The sequence below is a fragment of the Natator depressus genome, chromosome 3, assembly GCF_965152275.1.
Source record: "Natator depressus isolate rNatDep1 chromosome 3, rNatDep2.hap1, whole genome shotgun sequence".
Lineage (NCBI taxonomy): Eukaryota > Metazoa > Chordata > Testudines > Cheloniidae > Natator > Natator depressus.
Window position 1 is genome coordinate 166635798 of NC_134236.1, and position 21320 is coordinate 166657117.

The 21320-nt window shown below is 40.7% G+C and overlaps 1 protein-coding gene across 4 annotated transcripts in view; it reads right to left on the minus strand.

Annotated features, from left to right (window-relative positions):
• PROX1 (prospero homeobox 1) overlaps nt 1-18526 on the minus strand; it is a 54030-nt gene extending 35504 nt beyond the window's left edge. For 2 of the 4 annotated variants that reach the window (XM_074949270.1, XM_074949268.1), the window contains exons 1-3: nt 18027-18526; nt 8051-9841; nt 662-767 (exon numbers count right to left, since the gene is read on the minus strand). In XM_074949270.1, coding sequence (XP_074805371.1) covers nt 662-767; nt 8051-9774 — 1830 coding nt within the window. In that variant the 5' untranslated portion in view covers nt 9775-9841; nt 18027-18526. Of the gene's footprint in view, nt 1-661; nt 768-8050; nt 9842-16528; nt 16723-18026 lie in introns of those variants that run through there. The other 2 variants (XM_074949269.1, XM_074949271.1) reach the window with 2 other exon arrangements.
• Nucleotides 18527-21320: the final 2794 nt, after the last annotated feature.

Below are 21320 nucleotides of genomic sequence, written 5' to 3' on the forward strand. Positions count from 1 at the left end.
TCTGTAGAATGAGGGAGGATGCAGCTGTACGTCGACAGCTTTCATATCCTCATTTGAATAATGTGGCCTGAATCTGTCACTTTATTCATCCTCCTTATGCTCAGTGTACTCTGCATCAACAACAAATTAAGTTGTAAATAAGAGACAATCATCACTTTTGTTTTTAAGCAGTTGCTGCATGAAGAATTTCAATGTACTGTTTCTTTTTGACAGAAAGAAAGGGATTCGACAGTGTGCTTATGTAAGCACAAATATGAGGAAACCGACCGAAATGAAACAATTAGGGAGCACTTGAGAACTGCTCCAAAAATGTTCTTGGAAGTACATTTATGCCACCAGCAGAAATTTCTTTTTCAGAGGATCCACACATGTAAAACTGTGTCATCCAACTGTATTAAATATTCTTATTTTGCTTTGAAGCTTCAGACTTTTGGTTAAAAAAAACCCAACAGCCAAAACCAAAACCCAACCTCCTTCCCTTCAGACATGGGCCCCAAGTACACCTCAGTAGAAAAAGTCAAGTGAATAATGATCAGGTGTAATCTCTAGTAGTGAAATTAGAATTAATTGTCATTTACCTTTAATGTGTTAGAGTGATACATTTTCACCACAAAAATGCAAACATGCAATAAGGAGGGGGAAAAAAAGGTTTTTTTCCTACCTTTACATCTGAGAAGTAGGTTTTCAGCATATTGGAACTTGGGTACCGGGTGTAAAAGAACATGAGCTTGGCCTTTTTCAAGTGATTGGGTGACAGACCTTCCTGCATGTAGGATTGAATTAGTCAAGGAAAATGCTTTGCTTGAGAATAAAAGCTGGTTCTGAATATACATGGCTAGCAAAGTGCTCCTTCGAGAACTGTTCTGTAAGGACCGACTGACAAATTGTTAACATTCAATTTGCAGCTCTTTAGAACTGTAATTATCTGCAAAAAAACTACATGAGATATGTGAGGATACATAATATATACTGTCTCTCAGTTCATTCTTGGTGTTGGTGGCAAGAATTTTTCAGGTTTAAGGTTTGTGTACCATATGCATGTTCACTTGTTGCTAAGGAAACAAATGCATGAAGCATGTGCCGCAAAAAAACTTATCACAAGATTTTTCTTTCTTTTGCAATTCCAATTCAGTGTATTTTTCTCCCAGCACTGAGCAGTTTATATCATATAATGCTAATGCACATGAAACAATCAGAGGTGCTTTATGATTCTGAGCAATGTTTCATGCAAGTAACATATTTTACCTTTTTTCTTTAATGTCAATATAATTCAGTGTCTTCAGTTACTCTGTCTAATCCTATTATTCCTTTGCCTCAATTACTGGCTTTCTAATGAAAGCTAAATTTCTTTTATAAAGAAACCTCTGTAGTTAAAAATATATATCTATATTGTCTGGTTCTGATTTACACAGTTAACTCCTCGGAGAATGAAACTGTTTTTGGGGCTAACTAATCAATAAGTGTGAGTTAGCAGATCAATAAATGGTCACTTACCCTATAAGGAGGCCTATTTATCCTGGAAACATCATTACCTTTTAGATCTGTAAACAGAAGCAACTAAAACAGTTCCCAAGGGAATGTGAATCTAACCATAACAATCTAGGCTTTCTGATTTTCCCCCAGCTTCTTGGCACTCTTTTGTGTGCTGTGTGCTAGGACGGCTTTGGTCACATCTGTGCCGCAGGCTGGCCCTGCCATTTCCTCAGCAAATTAATGGCTTTATAATTTATCAGAAATGAAGATGCACGTGGAGAAAATCAATGTGGCCCCCACAAGGTCAATTGAGGGTCCTTCCCAGAAGCTTCTCTGAGGACTGTTTTTCCTAAAGACATTCAACGAAAATTTCACTATTTCACACCTTATGGTGGAGAAAGGTCAAACAAGTTCACAGCTATTCTGCAGCGGAGGTGCCTTCACCTTACAGAGCCGATAACACCAGAGAACAAAATTAATAGCTCCCGATCTCAAAGTTCAAAGAAATGTATGCCGATAGGCAACAGACTATTTAGGATTGTTCTGTTAACAGAATATCTTTTCTCGATCTACTGAATTGAGTCAAAACATGCTTATTTATTCATGTATTATTCATACATGCAGATGCAGTTGTAGAAAGAGAAGGCTCATTTTTAGACTGAAAAATGTCACTTTTTTTTTAAATAGCCACTGAAAATAGCTTAAAAAACCTCTTCATTTACAAAAAATGCACTGAAAACAGCTCAACTGAACTTGTGTTTTGTTTTAGATGCTTAATGATTACAAAGAAGATAATTTATGACTGACATACTTCTTGTGCCAAGAGAAGAGTTGAAAGAACCTCCAGTTACCTCCATTAGACTGATAGAGAAGTCCAAAAGAGCATTACACTCTGCAGTGCCATCTGTCAAAACGCATAAGTGAAATAATAGTAGCAAGCTGTCACCTATTGCTTAGTGATAAGAGTTTTAGACAAGTCAGAACTTCTACACCAGAAATCCATTTAGTTATATGATTCCACAGGAGGACGGTGCCCATCCAACCAGCGCTTCAATAAATAAAAGAAAAATCCTAAGTCTCCTTAATTTATAATTCCCCTGAAGCAGATAATATCTTGATATCATGTTTGGCATTTGGTCCGTTTCAATGGAAGCTAAGATATGAACTTAAACTCTCCCCAAGCTTCAGTATACACTGGATTTAAGCATATTAGACAGTTGTTTTAAGTATTTTGATTCACTTCGTATTTAGGATTTTTCCTTATTTTTCTGTAATAATGCTAGAGGATATTGATATTGAATAAAACACATATTGAAAGATGTTCTAAAACTCAAATCCCCAGAAGTCCACTTTTTAAATTAGAATTACGCTTTCCTGTTAAGCACTTGGGATTCTTAAAGTGAAATCTAGCATACTATAAATCTTTATGTCTTGTTCCTAAGATTAAGGTTATATTGTGACACAAGATAGATCTCTAATAAACTATTAAAAATAGTTAATGAAGCACTTAAGAGCCAACTCTTAGATAACCCATTGCTATTTCAGTGTAAAACTGAACTGACCAATTGGTTAATTTCCCTTTTAAGTGCTTGTGCTGAAAAGCAACTGTTCTTCCAAGAAAGCACTAGCTGTTTCCAGGATACTTACACACGCACAATGACTCATGATGGAATAGATTCAGTAAACATACAGCTGTACTGAACACGAGCTAAGCCCCATTCAAGGCCAGGAAAGAAAATGAGCACAAATAAATATTAAGGAGGTAAAAGGAAAGGGGGGAGGGTGCCGAATGGAACGCAAACAAGCTCTGTCTCAGCAGCTCATGTGGCTTGCCTCAATTCTCTTAGCCATAGCTTTGTGAAGACAGATGACATTCAATTCTATGTGTAATGCAAAATAGACAATAACTGCTGAAACTTGAGCCAGCTGCCAGGTGTAAAAAAAAGAAAGAAAGAAAGAAAGAAATGATAAATCCATAAATTAATGAAAGACATCTGCTCAGGAACATAAAAGATCAGAGAAACAGTGTACTGCAGCTGAGCCTAAAGCAGTGTTCAAACAACCTGAGTCTGAGGGTTGTGTGTTTACAAAGTACAATATAGCCTTACCTAAAACAGCAGCCGCCAAAAGGCAAATGTAAGAACTAGGAAGTGGGGATGAGGGAAGGAAATGTATGTACACTCTCCGTGTGTTTTTACTTAAACTACATGTAGACTCTTGCACCTCATTTTGTGCCAAAAAGCAAATGGGCTTAATCCACCTGAGTAACTACTGTCTTCTACTAAAATATTTTTATGTGATGAAAACCTTCTGTTCCTCTCACTTTCACCTCAAATTCCTGAAAATGTTCTATTAGGCTTTTGTACCATATACTGGTATTGAATGAGGAGAAAGGAGCAGGAATCTGCCACTTCAGGTAAAATATCTGTAGTTGTAAGGCCAAATTGCTGCTTAAATTACACAACGGTTGCTTTTTTCAGCATACCTCTAAATAGCTAGGAATATTTCTGCCCATCTTAAAGAACCTTGAAAGAAGAAACTGGACTGAAAGTATACTGGCATTTCCCAGGTTTTCGCAACACCACAGAGTTATCCAGCTTGCTACGCAGTTGCTCACTTTTTTTTTTTAAGTTTAATTAGTTTAATTCTTGTCAGATATAGTAACTTCTCATTTCAAAATGTGGCAATTCACTAATTGTAGCTTTCACATATTGGACTGAGAAACTCGCCCCAGTTGGATTGGAATTCTATTTAAAAATTAAGGATTTAAAAAAAGTTTCACTAACATTATTAAAATCTTCCTTCGGTGGAGAAAATGCTGAACATCGGCACCTGTGCAGATGTCTTAACGGCACCAAAGAAACGACTGTCGTGCTTCAGTTTGATATATGCAAATGTTTTGGGGCTGAACAAGGCTATTTTTCTTGAGATGCAAAGAGGGTGCATGACAAGGATGATCATGCAGAAAAACAATCGGCTGTCTGTTTCTTTTAGCATTTGAATAAAACTTAATATTTGATTAAACAGATTAGTTTGCAAAGATATAGAATACATTCATGACCAAGATATGAACTCACCGTGCAGGTGCATCTTATCTTGTTTTGCAGAATACGCAAACGTTAACCATTTCCTTGCACAATTCAAGAAGGCTGGTAATGATCAGGTGCATTTTACAAATGCAGGTTTAAAAAAACAACAACGAAAAGGACTGGTTTGGGGTTTCAGTCTACTACTAAAACCTGAACTTGGCTGTATCTGCTGGTCTTATGTTCTTATCCTGGCTGTATTGTCCAGAGAAACAGACGTTGCTTTCTGTTCTGAAGGAAAAACTGCCCCTCTTAAGAAACATATTCTTTATATATGCACATTGAACCATGTGAAACAAAGGGGCCAAAACAAAGTCTACTACAAACAAACCTCCATACTCTCTCCCATATGCCTTCACCTAAAATAAACTATAGGCTGCATGGACAAATGGGCAGTTGCTAGAAAAATATCACCACAGCAGTGTTGTATACTGGTGTGCACACTTCTGTGTAGCGGGTATTTAAGAATCTAGCAGCTTTTCAAATATATTTGTATCCAGGCTGCAATAATGACTAACTGGGAGAGTCAGAGTGTCTGCATAGTGTCAAGGGAATGAGGTGTGTGGGGAGAAGGGAAAGCGGCACCCACATTAAATATTCAGTTTCCTCACTGGCTCGAGAGGAGGCTGCCTGCACACCTTCTCCATCAGAAGTAACATGCTGCGATAATGGCTGCCAGTGAGAGAAAGAAACATAATGGGGGGGGGGGGGGGAACACTGTCGCAGAAAGAGGGGAAGGCAGAAACCAAACAGGACAACAGAAACAGCACAAGTTCCAAAAATACTGAGTTGCACTAGAATAATAAATAGAGTGGGTCATAGCCAAAGGAAAGACTAACCGCTCACACACACACACACACACACACACACACACACACACACACACACACACACACACACACACACACACACACACACACACACACACACACACACACAGGTTTTTACTTTTCAGTCCCCCTTTGAAGAAGTGAAAGATTTTTCATTCTTCTTTCCAGGAGGAAAAGAAAGCTACTTTTACTTAAAATAAAGTAATATGCCACCACGTTGTTAGTCAGCAATTACATAGTTACCGAATTTTGGCCTCAGCTGCACAACCGGGGCTCCTGTTGACTTCAATATAAGCTGCTCTGAGTGCATCAGAAGGCAGAATTTGGAGGAAGGAAGGTTTTCTTTACCTGAATTAGTAATTTTTTATTGTTTATGGAAGATTCTAGCCCTAAACTGAAATCCATTTTTAAATTCACACAGAGGATACTGAATGGACAATGACCACTGCACCTTTCCCTCAATGACAGTGCACCCCCAGCAATGGGTATGAAATCCGACTTGAAGAGATCACCTCCATGGGATGAGAGGCTACTTCAGTCTCCATTCCAATTCATGCTTTGGCCTTTAAAGGTTTGTCTACACAGCATTTAAACACCCGTGGCTGGCCTTGGTCAGCTGACTTGGGCTCATGTGGCTCGGTCTGCAAGGCTGTAAAATTGCAATGCAGACATTCAGGCTTAAGCTAAAGCTCTGGGGGCCCCTGGAGCGGGGAGAATCCCAGAACCCAGGCTCCAGCCCAAGCCCAAATGTCTACACCCACAGCCCAGCCTGAGTCAGCCGACCTGGGCCAGCTGTGGCTGTGCCGCAGGTCTTGTATTCCAGTGTAGACATACCCTCTGACTGCCAACATAGTTTCCATTTGTGGTGCTTTCAAAATGTGAACACTTGCCCTCTAGGACCTGGACTGAGATCAGCAACACATTTCACGTAGGCCAGCAAATAGTCATTAGATGGCAAAAACTTTTGATAACACCAACCCAGGCTGGATTTGAACCACTGACCTCCAGGTGAAGGGTTCTTTGGGCCTGAACCCACACACCCTGTCTCATGTCCGTAGTCCTTTTAAGTCAAATTGGACAATTCATATGCGTGAGGACTACTCACATGAATAAGAGTTTGCAGGATCAGGCCTTGAATCCCTGCAATTAATTTGCTGAGGAGCCCTTGCCCTTAAAAAAAAAAAAAAAGGTGTTTACAATTAATCTAATCAATCGAAATTATTAACCACAAAAAGAAACTCATTGATAATACAGGCATATACCTGGCATCTGCCTCCACTGCTATTATTGGAAAAAGGACAACTTCATCAAATGCATTATTATTACTCAAGGATGGGTATGGTCCTTCAGTTATGATTGCCTTCATCAACTTGGAAAGGAAATTAACTATAGCTAAGATTCTATACTTGTGTGATTGCCTTCTGGAGAGGTCTTACCATAGGTATAAAATATAATTGTATCCTTTATTGAAAGTCTTCAATTTAGCATTGGGAAAATATCATATTTTATCCGCATTTAGTCATTTAAAAAATAAATAAAATCTTCTGACCATACCAGAACACACATTACAGGAAGGGGGAGGAGGGAGAGAGGGGAAGGAGTGTAATTGCTCCAAAAAAATTCCCAAAAGGACTAGTTTACAGAAAATGTATATGGAAATAGCTGGATATGCCTAAATATAAGCCTGAGCTGGAGCTAAAAAGTTATTTAAACAAAAAAAAAAGGGGGGGGGGAGGGAAATGTCCTGTAAATGTAATACAGCTGAAGTTTTATATCTAACTGTGCTCTCTAGCTTTCCAAAATAATTTGCTTTGTGTATGTTAGGACAAAAGATTTCTGTGTACGGCTGAACAGAGGTTAATCATGCATAGCAGGCAGCTGCACAAGGGCTGAGGAACAGACCTCTGGGTGGAGGAAAGAAGTTGATGCAGCTTGAATACATCAGTACCTGTATCTTTTGTGTTTTGTTTGTTTACTCACTTGAGAGCTGAACTGAAGATTTACAACCAACCAAGCGTTTGTTCTTTGTGAGAGTCGGGAACGACACTGTTAAAATGGGTCGGGCTTACTTTGGCTTTAATAGGGAGAAAAAAAATCATTTGGAAGGTTAAGTGTTTTCAGCAGGGAGACACTGCTGAACAAGACATCCCATTTCCCCCCATAATAAAGGGCCCAGTTGCGGAGCCCGTATCTTTGTGAGCACTTACTCATGCAAGTATTGCTATTTACTGCAGTGGGACTACCTGGGGTGGGGGTGGGGGGAAGAGCTCACCAACAGGAGAAAAGGTTGCACACAGCTGGGCCCTGAAGCCTCTCTTACTTTCTGTCATAATTGAAGCAAATGTTTTACGGGGGGAGAGGACGGAATCTCTTTAAAGTTCTCCCTGAAAATAGGCCAAGCAGGTGATATAGGGAAAGAGCAGAACGTTCTGGCTGAAGCAGCGCTGTTCATTACCTGATACTTTATGTAATCACTACTCTTACAAGTCCTTGGCTACTCCTTCTTAGAATGTCCTATTACCAGAAATACTCTGCACGAAAGCATTGCATACAATATGTATGCAGTGAAGTTTGTCTTAAGTTACCCAACGAAAGAGGAAAGCAAACTTGCACAGATTGGGCCTGGTATTGCAACCGATTATATTATTTTTAGAAAAGGATATTGCACTTCCCGAGTAAGGTGAGATTTCAGACATATCTTGTAGGTCACCACACTCAGACTTTATGAGAGACAAAGAGAGGCCTTCAGCTGTGCTGGGAGGGTGTGCTGGTGAACAAGGATGGTGATTCATATGGTGCGACGACATCTTGGTCCTCAGACTCGTAGTCTCCCTAGTTAAGTCTAAGGATTCTGGGGAGGCTCTATCTTTCCCTGGAAAGGAGGCAGATGGAGCACCTAAGGGATTCTGAAATGGGTATGCCATGAGGGGAAGCGGAAAGGGATGGCGGAAAGAAGATGTGGTGAAGCCCGTGGTAGCCGAGAGTGGAGACTGATGCAAAGAAGCGTGATGGCCACCAGGCGGTGGGGCAGATGCAGATTGGTCAGATGAGTTTTTGCGAACCACGAGTGGAAGTGCTTCTGTTTGGTCTGTGGAATTAGGCATCTGCACATTGCTGAATGTATCTAGTGGGTTTGGAATGATGACGTCACCGAAGCACTGCAGGCGCTGGTTTGTGGTATGGAAGTTGTGGTTTTCCCCATTAACTGCAAATCTTGCTTGAGGGATTTGAAGAGGCGGAAAGACCTGAGGAAGCTGGCGGGAGGGCTTGGATGAGAAAACTTTAACCACTGTGTCCACAACTTGTGACATGGCAGTGTTCAGTTCCTGTTTCAAGGTCTCAGCCAAATGTTTGCCTTCTGGATGGAAAGAGTTTGGCCTGTGCTCTTTTTCCTTAGGACCTTCTCTTTTAGGCTTATTTTCGGCTATTTCTTGTTCCCTGATCAGGGCTCTTGCACGATCAATGAACTGCCCTGGGTCTAACTCACACATTTCGTTATCTGACCTGCCAAGAGAATCCCTTGCTCTAGCATCCATGATTTCTGAACGCATGCTGTCTTCAGACAGGTTACCATCTTCATCATTTTCGGAATCAGTGCTGTCATAGATTTGGTAGAACTTTTCCTGCAGCTGGCGCAGCTGTTTCTGCATGTCCTCCAGCTGCTGTTTCAGCTGTCTGCGCTCCTCTCGCTTCTGTTCTTTTCGAGCTGAAACCAGCTGCTGGAAACTCTGTTGCTGCTGTTGAGGCAGCTTTTGCTTGCGTTTGTTTTCTCTGTAGCTTTCTCGGGGACTTACAGACTGCGGAGCCATCTCTCTTTCATTTTCATTGCCCCTTAATGCCACATTGGGGGAATGGCTCATACCCCGAATTATATTCTCAACCCGGGCGCGCTTAGCTCTCAGGTGCTCGTCACATAACCGATCCATATCAAACTGGCTCATAGCAGGCCTGCCAAAAGGGGAAAGACACTCTTGGGGGCTGTCTCTTGAAGAGTTGCTGCATACATCCTCCTGATGTACTTCTGAGCCTGTACTAGAGAGACCGCTGGCTTGGAAACTGGGCTCTGTGCCACCATTTTTGTTCATGTTATTTTTCAACAGCTGGGAAATTATGGTTGCTCCTGGAAAAGGCATCATGGCATCTTCATACGAGTTCGCCCTCTTCAGCAGCTTGCGGAGTACATTTGACTTTTCCCCATCTGCATGCTGCACCACTGAATACTCAACATCCTGCTCTGAACCTTGGGGATTCATGGCACTAAAAAATGTTGCTCTTGCCTTTGCAAAAAATGCAGATGCTGTCCCTACCGTCCTTTTCACTCCAATATCAACTCTTCTTCTCTTGGTTTGCCTGCTTAAGAGGGCTGTGCTGTCATGGTCAGGCATCACTGGACTGTTATTGTGCCATCTTCAAAAGCTTGTCAGCTGGGCTCAGCTCAAGAATCCTGGGACCCTGGCCAACAGAACAAAAGGACTGATGAATCATTTTCTTTAAATTTCTCCAAATTTCCTGACCTCAATCCTGAATAAAATGCAAAATGCATAGGCTCTGGGATTTATGGCACATTACAATTATTGCAATGTATTATGCACTCTGCTTGAAATGAAACATTTTTAAATATTTCTGCTCCACTGGTTTAAGATGGATTAAGATTTAAAAAAGCAAAAACTGCTTAAGCACCAGTAATATGATTCTCTTGCACAAATGCCTAAAATGATACTGTTTATCTTCAGAAGAAACAGTAGATTAGAAGAACACAGCCTCTGACAACCAATTGATTAAATTTAGGGCATTGAGATACATGTTACAAAAGAAGATGAAAGTAGTCCTTGTTTAAGATTTATTGTTAAAACAAGAAGCTATATAAAATTTGGATTAAAAAAATATCAATTGCAATGTAAAAACTGTAATTATGTTTTCTAAGACTAAGAGAAAAGAACTGATAAACAAACATCCGAAGGTCAAAATAACAACTTTTACTTAATTTCACATAAGGTGATGTATGCGTGAGTGAGAGAAGCATAGAAAACATACACACATTTAATACTTTTGTTGCAAAAACTCTCTTAAATCATTAAGGCAGCATTTATTCAGAGTATCAAAATGCATTAAGATTTTTTTCAATGGTCAGGATTAGAAAATTATATATATATATATATATATAAATAATTTTAAAAAAGAGAAAGCAAAATGGTAAATATCATTAATATAACCTAGCAGATGCCACTGAATTGCCATTGTGGTGTTTTAAATTCTCCAAATACTCTGCCCTTTTTGGTAATTTATATTCTCAAAGTAAATCCCAGTGCTAAAGCATGAAATGTTCACATTTCATAAGCTATGATATAGGGCATTACATTGTTTGCATAAGCAAAATCAAGGCATTTTTCAGTGTTACAGCTCTGTTTTAGAACAGGCTCCAAAAATAATATCTCAAATGCCCAATGAAGCCATTCTTATATGTAACATTTTGGATACACAAAATCTTATTTCCTCTGACATGCAAAAACAGAAGAGAAAAAAATATGGAAAGATGAAAGAATATAACATCAATCAACTGCATGAGAAAGGAAGATACCTTCTCTTTATATGAACTCTCATTGTTTCCCAGGAACACAGTATAAAAAGATAACACTTCCTTGCATTTTATAAAAGGTTCTTGACATAATTTGTGACTTATTAACTAGTGATGCTAAACGCACATTGCACATGAAGTGCAATGTTTCTTCCTGTTTCTTAAAATGTAACACTATACTAAATAACATTAAAATATTTTTCATTCCATGTTTATCTAACATTAAACTTCACATTTGCTTAACAGTGCACAATCGTCACAATAACAGGGTATTTTGCCAAAGGCAGCATGCAGACTTTTTGGAATTGCTCCCATCTCTTTCGGTTCACCTGTAAAAACATCTACGTGCTCCCTAGGACTGCATCTGTGGCTAGTTTTAAAGAATGACTATCCATGCAAATAGGCATAATTTCAGCATGAAATAATCTGTAAAAATCAAGATAGTAGGCAGTACTTAGATTGAAAAAAAGTATTTAAAAATGCTATGTTCATTCTATGGTCTTTGCCCATGTATTTTGGATGTGCTAAAAGAATTTTCAGAGCTTCTGCGTCAAAGACTGTTACGAAAGGAACATGATGCTTGTTTATCTTACTGACTCCTTGTATCCAGGAGGGGAAAATAAAAAATAAAAATTCCCTGAATTCGGAATGGAAATCTAGACCCAATAATTGCTGCCAGCACTCTGTGCAGAAATTGTTGTGAATATAAAAAGTGCATGAAGCAAACTAGGTTATGGAATTAAAAAACAAAAAAAGTCACAAGGCAAATCACTGTGGTCCCAATTCTGAACCCTTACTCATGCTGAGTAGTGTCTTCTTCTGCCGGTAATTCCACTGGAATCAATGGGATTACTCACATAGCAAGATTCTATTCGATGCAAGTGAGCATGGCAGAATCAGGTCCTGATTGGAGGGGCATTTATGAAGGACTCCATCCTGCTTCCATCAAAGTCAATGGCAAAATGCCCATTAACTGCAAAGGGGACAGGAACAGGACCTAACATTCCAGGCCTTCTTATTGACAGTTAGACTGGAGCTGAGAGGTGATTTTTATACATGAAAAGCCAAATTCTCTGCTGGTGAGAATGGATGACTCCATTCAAGTCACCGGGTGGCATTCATCTACACCAGAGGAGAATATTGGCCCAATAAGAAACAGGGAGAACGTTTACATTCCTCTTTAAAGTATATGAATTTGCAAGCTACATGAAATAGCAGCAAGGAAACGTTAAGAGCTTTTGCCTCTGTATGTAAAATATCCCACAGGCATTTTAGCTTCAAAATAATCATCACCAAGAGAAAAAAATTAACTGTACCATGTGCTTTTCCTTCCATTGCTGTATAGTGAAATTATGCTTGATTAAAATCCAGCAATAAATTCCCAGGCTCATATCAAAATCTAATGTCAAGTTTTGTGTTTTATGCGCTTCCTAGCGGATTCTGGGCATCTGAACAGATCTTCTGTCTCTCTTTCCCAATCCCAACCAAGGACGTACACAAAGAGGGCCTGCTGTATCCTTGAGGCAGTGACTCAGGAAATAGGTTGGCTGAAACAGGTCATAGGGTCATCGCTACGCATCCTTCCTCCTGAGCTTCCATTTTCCTCTCCCACAAACCATGCATTAACAACTGCTTACCAGCTCACTTCTACCACTATGAGGGAAATCAGTTTTCCCTTAACATATTGGAGGTGCTCTGGAATGTGGCACCCTTTTTCTCTCCCATTCTTATTGGAGGCTGAGGGTGCTTCTCTCACCCTGTGAAGTAAACATTTCTGGGTTGCTCCTGGTATTCAATAAAGCCTATGGGGCTTCTGTCTTAAGATGTGCACTATTCTCAGTCTAAATAATGAGAAATACTTCTACTTTATCCATTGAATTATATCGGCTCATATCCTTGGCTTAAAGGGGCCAAAATGAGTTCATGTCCAGAGGAAAATAGAACACAATGGATAGCAGAATGCAAAATCCAATTCAGCAAGAATGTGTTTGTTGGATGTGACACAGATATTAAAGGAAGACTTTAATACTGGAAAGAAAAAATATTCCTACTTTGTCTGCATATTTCATCAGCACTATATTTCCTACATACATGGTTATGTCTGTGTACACCCATTCAGGAATATATATTTAGAAAATCACTAACTATAAGCCATATTTTTACGTATATTTTTTTTTAAAAGGAAAGGCAATTCTTCAATTCTTTAATTTAAAATCATTAAGGTTTACTTTGTATTGCGGGTCACTTTTGACATTTTCTCTCTGCCAAGTGTATTTTTCATTATATCAACCCTAAACACATATGTAGTTCCATGTAGGGGCCCGATCCTGTCAGGTGCTGACCATCTCCTGCAAGATAGCGAACATTCTCAGTTTCCATGGACTTCGATGTGAAATAAGGTGCTCAGCACCTCTCTGAATCCATCTGATAGAGTTTCTTATATTATTCTACCTACCTTTAAAAATTCTCATTACAAGAAGTTTAAGAATAGATCTGTAATAATGGTCAATTTCTGAATAATGTAACATCCACAAGACATGTATATAATCAATATCCATTTACATGATTAGGTACAAACCAATATAACATAAATTTGCAAACAGCTTTCTTTCCAGACATCTCAAGGATTCATTGTCCTAAAATCTATTAATACTGTCTGTAGAATGGGGTATGATGTCAGGTATTTTGCTGTAGTTGTTAGAAAGAAATAATTTATACAATATCTAGTTTGATAATTCATATTAGATAGAATAGATATTCTAGATTATACATTGGATACTAGATACCTGTTATAGTTTAATCCAGGAAAACTTCTCTATAAAGTTTAGTAAGTATGACAAGCTTATTTAAAGTTGAATAGCTGTGAAGGAATCTGTACTGACAACTAAAGCCTTTGGTACTCAATTGATACGAAATAACCAACTGGATAAACAGTACCAAAGCGCTGAATATGAAGTATACTCACTGAGGAATTCCAGGGGAACATCATCCTGCAAAGCTGAAAATTGTTCATTCTCTCTTTTTATCAGCCAACTACTGTCTTTGCTCAGGTGTTTGCAAGTTTGTTCTCTGCTTATTATGGTAATGCAACTAAAGAAATTGAACATGTTCTTGATAATAGGGACATTCAAAACTTTAAAACAAAAGGGTTATACTGGACATGATTTTGGCAGAATAAGCCAGGGCATGTTAGATAAAAGCGATTTCAGATAGTCGTATCCCCCACACACGAAAAGATAGATAAATCTGAAGAACATATTACATTTCTATATCATGAATCTGTTTTGGTGCTAAAAATCACTCTACTGCACTACTGAGAAGTACAAAGTGACAAATTCTTTTGTGTAAAATTAATAATTGTTCCTTAGCAATAGTGGTTTTCTACTAACTTTTGGAATGGTTTTCATGGACATTTTCAAATAGAATTCTTGACAAAGCGGGTCACCTTATCTCCTTTAGCTGAGATGCTCTTATGGAGGAATTTTAAACAGAATAGAAATAATTAACAACTCTGGGTGCACTAATAGCTCCTTTATTAGGATTCCTCCACACCAAAAAGTAAAAAAATTAAATTAATTAACTTTGAAGCTACCTGAGCTAGTCTATCTTAAAACAGAAATACAATCCCCCTTTAAGAACATGGACATGTAGGGCCCAATCCAGCCCATCCTCAGCAACTCCTGTGAAGTACTGAGCATCCTCAACTCCCATTGACTGTCATGGGAATTGAGGTTACTTGACACGTCTCAGGTGGTACTCAGCATCTTACTGGTTCAGGCCTTCACTGTTTTGAGGTATCCTGTGGTCATGAATCTGCAGGTTGCATTGTTTAGATAAACAGTTTGTCCAACTGAGAAAGAGATAACAAGCCTACCCGTGGTACAAAAATGTCACTATTGTTCTCCGTACAAACCAGTTTTATGTTCTTCATGAGCAGTTAAACAATTATTAAAGTCCACATGGAATCCATGCATGCACAAAGCTGTAAGATTCACAAGAGTCCTCCTGTAAACTCAACTCAGGCTAGCCTAGATGTCTTTTCCAAATTACATTATGCAGTTAAATCAGAATGTTTGAATCAAATAGTCAATACAGTATACTTAGGGATAGAATAAATCTTGATTTGAGGAATATAACTTGTAATATTCTTTAATTCTGCAACTAAACACAAATAAGGCATAGCTTTCAAATCTGATTGTGTCTATGATTATTTAGTTTGCTAACGGATCATAAAAAATCATAATGTACGTTAAAAGGCCTCCTTAGCTTTTGACCTGTAGAAAAGTAAATTGTATACAGATAGCGTCATTCATAGAATGCTATATTAAATTATGCTGCAAATCATAAGGAACTGGTAACAAAAGTATATATATTGTACCTTTTTATTGTAGTTCGACTTAGTAACCTGCTAGCACTCAAGTGTCTACTTTTGAGTATTTATAAATATTTTAGCTATTAGAGGTAAGCTTTGGAAGAAAAGCACGTGAAATAAACCCTGAAATGGGCGTCAATGGCAGTAAACTTTATATGCTTGGTGACAGATTATAAAAAAACTGCAAGCATAAGACCTAAAGGACATGTGCCACATGCAAATTTACATGCAAGAAATCTACCCTAGTGTAATTCATTTTACATACTGTCAGACCTGTCAGAATGACAGAAGTAACAAACCTTCGACATTTTTACATGTAATAGTTAAATTACTATATTTCTAAAACCCTCTGTTAACCTATTAGGCAATATTAGCTCTTCTCTTATAGGGTAGTAAATGTGTATGTGTGTACAGTGTTTGTGGGAAAGTATACACACATATTCATGTACTGTACATAAACCTAATACATTGGAGATACACTACTGTTCATAGCAAGAAATACAGAATGCCCATTGTACGCATTTGGAATCTGTGCCAAACTTAGTACACTTTCCCCAACTTTTACTCAATATTCAAAGGATTCTCTAGCCTGCAAACATTGCTCACTACCATGTACAGTTTATATGACTGACAAATCATGCTTTATCGAGATATTAATCTGCGCGTCCCTACCTATTCTTTCTCGAAATGGAGAAGATATGCATAGCATGTAGAACTCAGACAGCTTAATTCTGGTCTCAGGTGTGATTTCTGTCCATTTTAGAGGCAGACATCTTTGGATTTTTTAAAGCCTAAATACATTACCCAAGATCTCTCTGCCTACATGACAGATATCAAATACAAGGAAAGCAGAAGACAGAAGAAGTCAGGCTGACAAGATGCATGAAGTTAGACTACCAACTTTCAAAAAATAACCACTTAGATGTGTCCTGTGCCTCTTTTGAAACAACCTGCTCTGTACTCTTTATCAATATTCTCCAGGCCCCTAAAGATTTCCCAGGGCAAGGTTTAAACCAAACATAACACTCTCCTCCCCTCCCTCCCCCCACACACCCCAGGTCTTAGCCACTGAAGCAGACAGTCCTGGCTAACAAAGCATCATAAATTCATAAAGTTCGCAGTAACAGTCGTTGCGCTGAGGATCTGCAGTGAGCGAGAGAAACTTGCACCTGTCTTTCTTGACACAACACACCTGTCTGGCACTGCCCATGCGCATTTCGATGCGGCTCTTGGTACCTTTCGCTGTGGAAAAGAAAGAAGGGGGCGACCGTCTCCTCTTAGGAGCCCATCGGGGCTGCCAGACCAGCTTCACAGGCAGAGTTCTCGAGCAAACTGGTGCTCGACGGCTGCTTTGCAACCGGGAAACGTGCACGGACTCCTTTCTGCTCCTCCTGCCAAGATTTCCAGTCCCCACATCCCCACCTGCCGTGCAATTCTGCCTGAGACAGACTCCCCCCGATTCCAGCCTGCACGCTCCCTACCGACTCTAACTTTCTCTTAACTTACAAAGACCCCCTCCAGCAAACGCCGTCTGAGCAGGAAGCCCATTTCTCAGCTCCCCAAAGAGACAAACGCTTTCCACGCGGAGTTTGTGCCCAAACTGTACACATAATCCACACCTAGCGATTAAGCCCACTGTCCAAACAAGGCTTCACATTTTAAGATTTACTCTTCAAACGTTCCCCCCTTTCAAGACTTAGCTAAACTTAAAGCACACCTCTGTCCCTTTCCCCCTTCTACAAGGGCTAGTACAGACCCATTCAGAAAGAACCGTTTCCTCGTGCATTTTCACACAATTTACACACATGGCAAAAGTGGTTTTGGTCAGTCATCAGATTAAAAAAAAAACACATCTCCAGCAACAGGAAAAAAAATTCCCTTTCAAAGAAAAGTGCCCACATCCCTAACCCCTCTGCAGATCACTAATAACCTTATCCCTAAACCTGCATATGATATATTCTCATGCGCTCGCTCGATCACATTTTCTGTACATTTCCACAATTCTCAATTCGTCCCACCCTTTGGAATGAAAAGTAATAATCATGAAAAAGCCCCTGCCCTGCCCGGCTCGGGTTAAAAAAAAAAAACGGAGAAGTAGAGACATGCAAATGACAAGCAAATTGGAACAGACAAAAAGAAAGGCAGCTATAATAAACAAGACAAAGAGGAGGCTCATAGGAGCAGACTAGGAGTTTAAAAAGGGGGGGATGGGAAGAGGGAAAAAGGGGAAGCTCAGTACAACAAAAAGAAGTAAAATACTCCCCGCATTTTCCATCCCCAGCAAAGTGCCCTCCAACCACACACAAAAATAAAACGAGAAGAGTCAACAAAAGGTGGCAGAAATGGAGACAAGCAAGAGAAGAGACAAGCAATATCACCCCACAACAACCAGGTCACTTACTCTGTCGGACTGGGCAGGCTAGAGTGATGGTTCCATTGAAGCTTTGGGGGTAACAAATCGCTACTCCTTTAGTTATTGGATTATTGTTATTATTCATTTAACAAAGTCATTGCAATCCCCCCCCCATCCCCCCCCTCCCGGAAAAAGCAGCACACATTTGACACCGGTGATCAGTATTTTGCTGGGGATTATTTGGTATCATCTAACCAGCCCATGCAAGTGCTGGAGGAAAAGCTTTTTTTTTTTTTTTAAAGAGGAAGGAGGTGAAGAGGGGGAGAGAAATACTTACTCAGTGCAAAAGCGATGGAAGTGATTTTTTGTTTGTTTTTTGTTTTTTGTTTTTGGTGCCGGTGGAAAGAGAGAGGAAAACAGAGAGAGAGCCCGATAGCTTGCTGATGATGAATATTATAATTGGACAAGGGAGGGCGAGTGTGTGTGTGAGAAAGAGAATGAGTGAGTGAGTGTGCAGGGGAGAGAGAGATAGAGAGTGTGTGTGTGTGTGAGAGAGAGAGAGAGAGAGAGAGAGAGGAGGGGGGAGGGAAGAGCTCGTTTGCGCCGCACTCCTCTCCCTGGCTGTAATTGTCTATTATTTCTGCCGGCAGCAGAGCAGCCTCGCTCAGCTGAGGGCTCCGCACCACAACAAGATTTACTTTAAGACACAGCTGAAGGAAACAGGAAGACTACACGTCACAGTCTGAATGACGTGAGCCAGGCCAAGCGCCCAATCGGGAGGCTCCTTCGGATTGAAGGGGGGACAGTGAACCGAGAACTTGGGAGGGGGAAAAAAAAAAAAGAGGGGTGGGGGGAGAAAGAGGAGGAGAAACTGGATCCCTTCCCCAGCCCCCCACCCAGTGCTGCAGGGAAGGAGACTTTATCACCTAATCTGGGGCTTCCACTGAGAGAGCCATCTGCGAGCTGCAGCAGCTAAGAGCGGCACTTGATCTACTTCTGAATCTTGCCACTCACTCCAGGTCCTGCGGTGCATGGCAGATCAGTTACCTAACGAGCAGCAAAAGCTCGTCTGGGTGATGTTACTTGCACAGCAAAAGCTGCACCGCGGTTACGGATAAGTAAATGAAAGGAGACACCCTACCTCAGCTATTTAGTGATTTGGGGGCGGGGGTATTTCAAGAGAAAGTAACTTAAAAAAAAAACAACAAAAAACGGAAATAGAGAAAAGTCTTCAGCAAAGTGAGGAGTGCTGACCAAGGTACCCCACCCTTATTCACTAAGATTTTAGATTTTTTTTTTCTTTCCGCAATTCTAGCAGACTGGGGCGGGGGGGACGACTTGTACAAGTTGAAAGCCAATCTGTCCGTGTTCCAGGGCTATCATTGCTGTGACTGTTTAGGAAGTGGTGGCTAATCATCTCTGGCAGCATCATATACTAACTAGAGCAATAGTAGCATTAAAAAAAAAAAAAAAGCCAAAGCACAACAGATATAAGGCAAATTTCCTGCAACTCAGACACAACAACCCAAACCAGTTACTGTGTCGGAATGCCTGTCTGGATACAGCACTTAAATACTTTTTGATGCACTGGTTACAACCTTTAAAAAATTAGTTATTTCAAAACTTCTTATTAATCTTAAATACAAGGTGTAAAGAGGATTCACTTTCTATTGAATGTGAGGCTGCAACTTTAAGTGAACCCGACATTTAACGTACCCCTTGTGAGGCAGAAAATAAACGAGCAAAAAAGAGCATCAGGTCGCACTGTGTCCAAACAAATGGCTTTTAATGAACATGATTAGTTGCTCCTCACTTTTATTTACTATGGACTTCTCTGGCTCAGACATAATAAAAGCATGCACCAAAAGTTCAGTTCAACTTAAATCTATACCCTAGTTAACTGAACACCGATTGAACTGTGTACCCTGCTGTACATCTGGGGGGGGGGGAATAAAGTATTTTCCCAATATCTCTGGAATGTGATCAGATCAAAGAGTGCGGTCAGGTTTTACACCGGTTAGCGCAGATTTACGACGTGTGCTAACAGTAAAGACACAGCCATGTTCATTCTCGGGCATGTTAATTTCTATAAAACAATCACCCCCCTGTTTGAAACGGATGATATTGAAGTTTGCTTTAAAAATATGCTAGGCATACACACCGCGGGAAAAGAGGGAATAACAAACATTTGGGAGGAAAAGTCAGAGCAGACAGGTTAAACCGCTTTGAGAAAGGTAAGAACAGTGTTTAATTTGTGTGAAAATAAATATCCGTCTCTTGATTTATGTATTTGTTGAAATATTAACTGACTTCTCTGCTTCATCGCATTGCTAAAACAGTTGCCAAATAGATAGATGCCCACACCGCAGTCCGTGGGGTTTAGCATTTTGGGTCTCTTAAGATCCCCCGTCCAGTTAACGGACCTAAATGTCCTATTTGGGGATATTTTCAAGGTCAGCCAGGCTAATTTCTGGGGACTGTGTGACTTCTATATTTGGTTCACTCTTTGTTCTTATTTTCTGCATCACGCATCAAACAAATTTTAAACAAAGTAGCCCGGGCACTCGCAACTCAAAACACAGGCGTGAGCTGAAGAAAAGAGAGAGAGCTAAACTTCTCAAACCCTGCGCCAGGAGGGTATGAAAGAAAGCAGAACAAGAAGTGGATTCTCGGGGGCCAAGGACTGACGGGCACTTCAGCCCAGACTGGACTGGGTTGCTCCCTGAGCGCAATGCCGGGGAAGTTTGTGGACCGGCTGCTTGGGGAAGTTCTGGGGACCAGCCTATGCAAGCAGCGGAGGGTGAGTGCAGCAAGCCTGGTGCTCTGATCCCGGCCGCCCGTGCGTGCAAACCCGGGCTGCCACTCCAGCAGCTCCCAGTGTAAAACCTGCGCCTCCCCTCCCTTCTAGGGCAGACCTGCCGTACAGTGCCTCGCCCTCTGCTCTGCCGGCTACGTTATGCGGCGCCGCAGGGATCTCTCCCCCTTCCCCCCCCCCACCTCCCCCCAGGATCTGTCTCATTAAAGGAGAGCCGCCGCTTCCAGCCTTGACACGTGGATTTCTGCTGCGGTTCGCTGACCTGTCACCAGCCATATACATATAATGTGGGTGGCTGAAATGTTACAGCCCCCGTCTCTATTTAGGCTGCAGCCCTCCCTCTCTCCTTCTCCAAAGAGAAACCTCCCGAATATCTGATCCCACTCCCCCCTCTGGTTTCTGGTGCATTAGGTGACGCAGAAAAGTCAGCCATCAGTTATGGGACAACACGGACACTCAATCCACGCTCTCCGGTGCTGTGTGTCTCCCCCCTTCCATTATTTCACAGAGTGAACACACGTTTAGAAGCCTTTCCGGCCACCGAACTGTTTAAAAACGGCGCAGCACTGAAAATGACAAGGTGCTCAATGCTGCTTGGGCTTTGAAACCCGCTGCCTCACCTTTGTTCCAAGGGCTAGTGGTACTGTCGCTATTTACCCTCCACGTAGACGCCTAAAGGCGATTGCTCTATTCTCTGCTCCTGGTTTTGTTTGCTTGCTTGTTTCTTTACATCCCATTGGAACACAAACCAGAAAGTCACAGTCAACTCCCATTACTAATAAGCTTCGTGTCCAGCTGAGGAGCTGTCACTCTGCG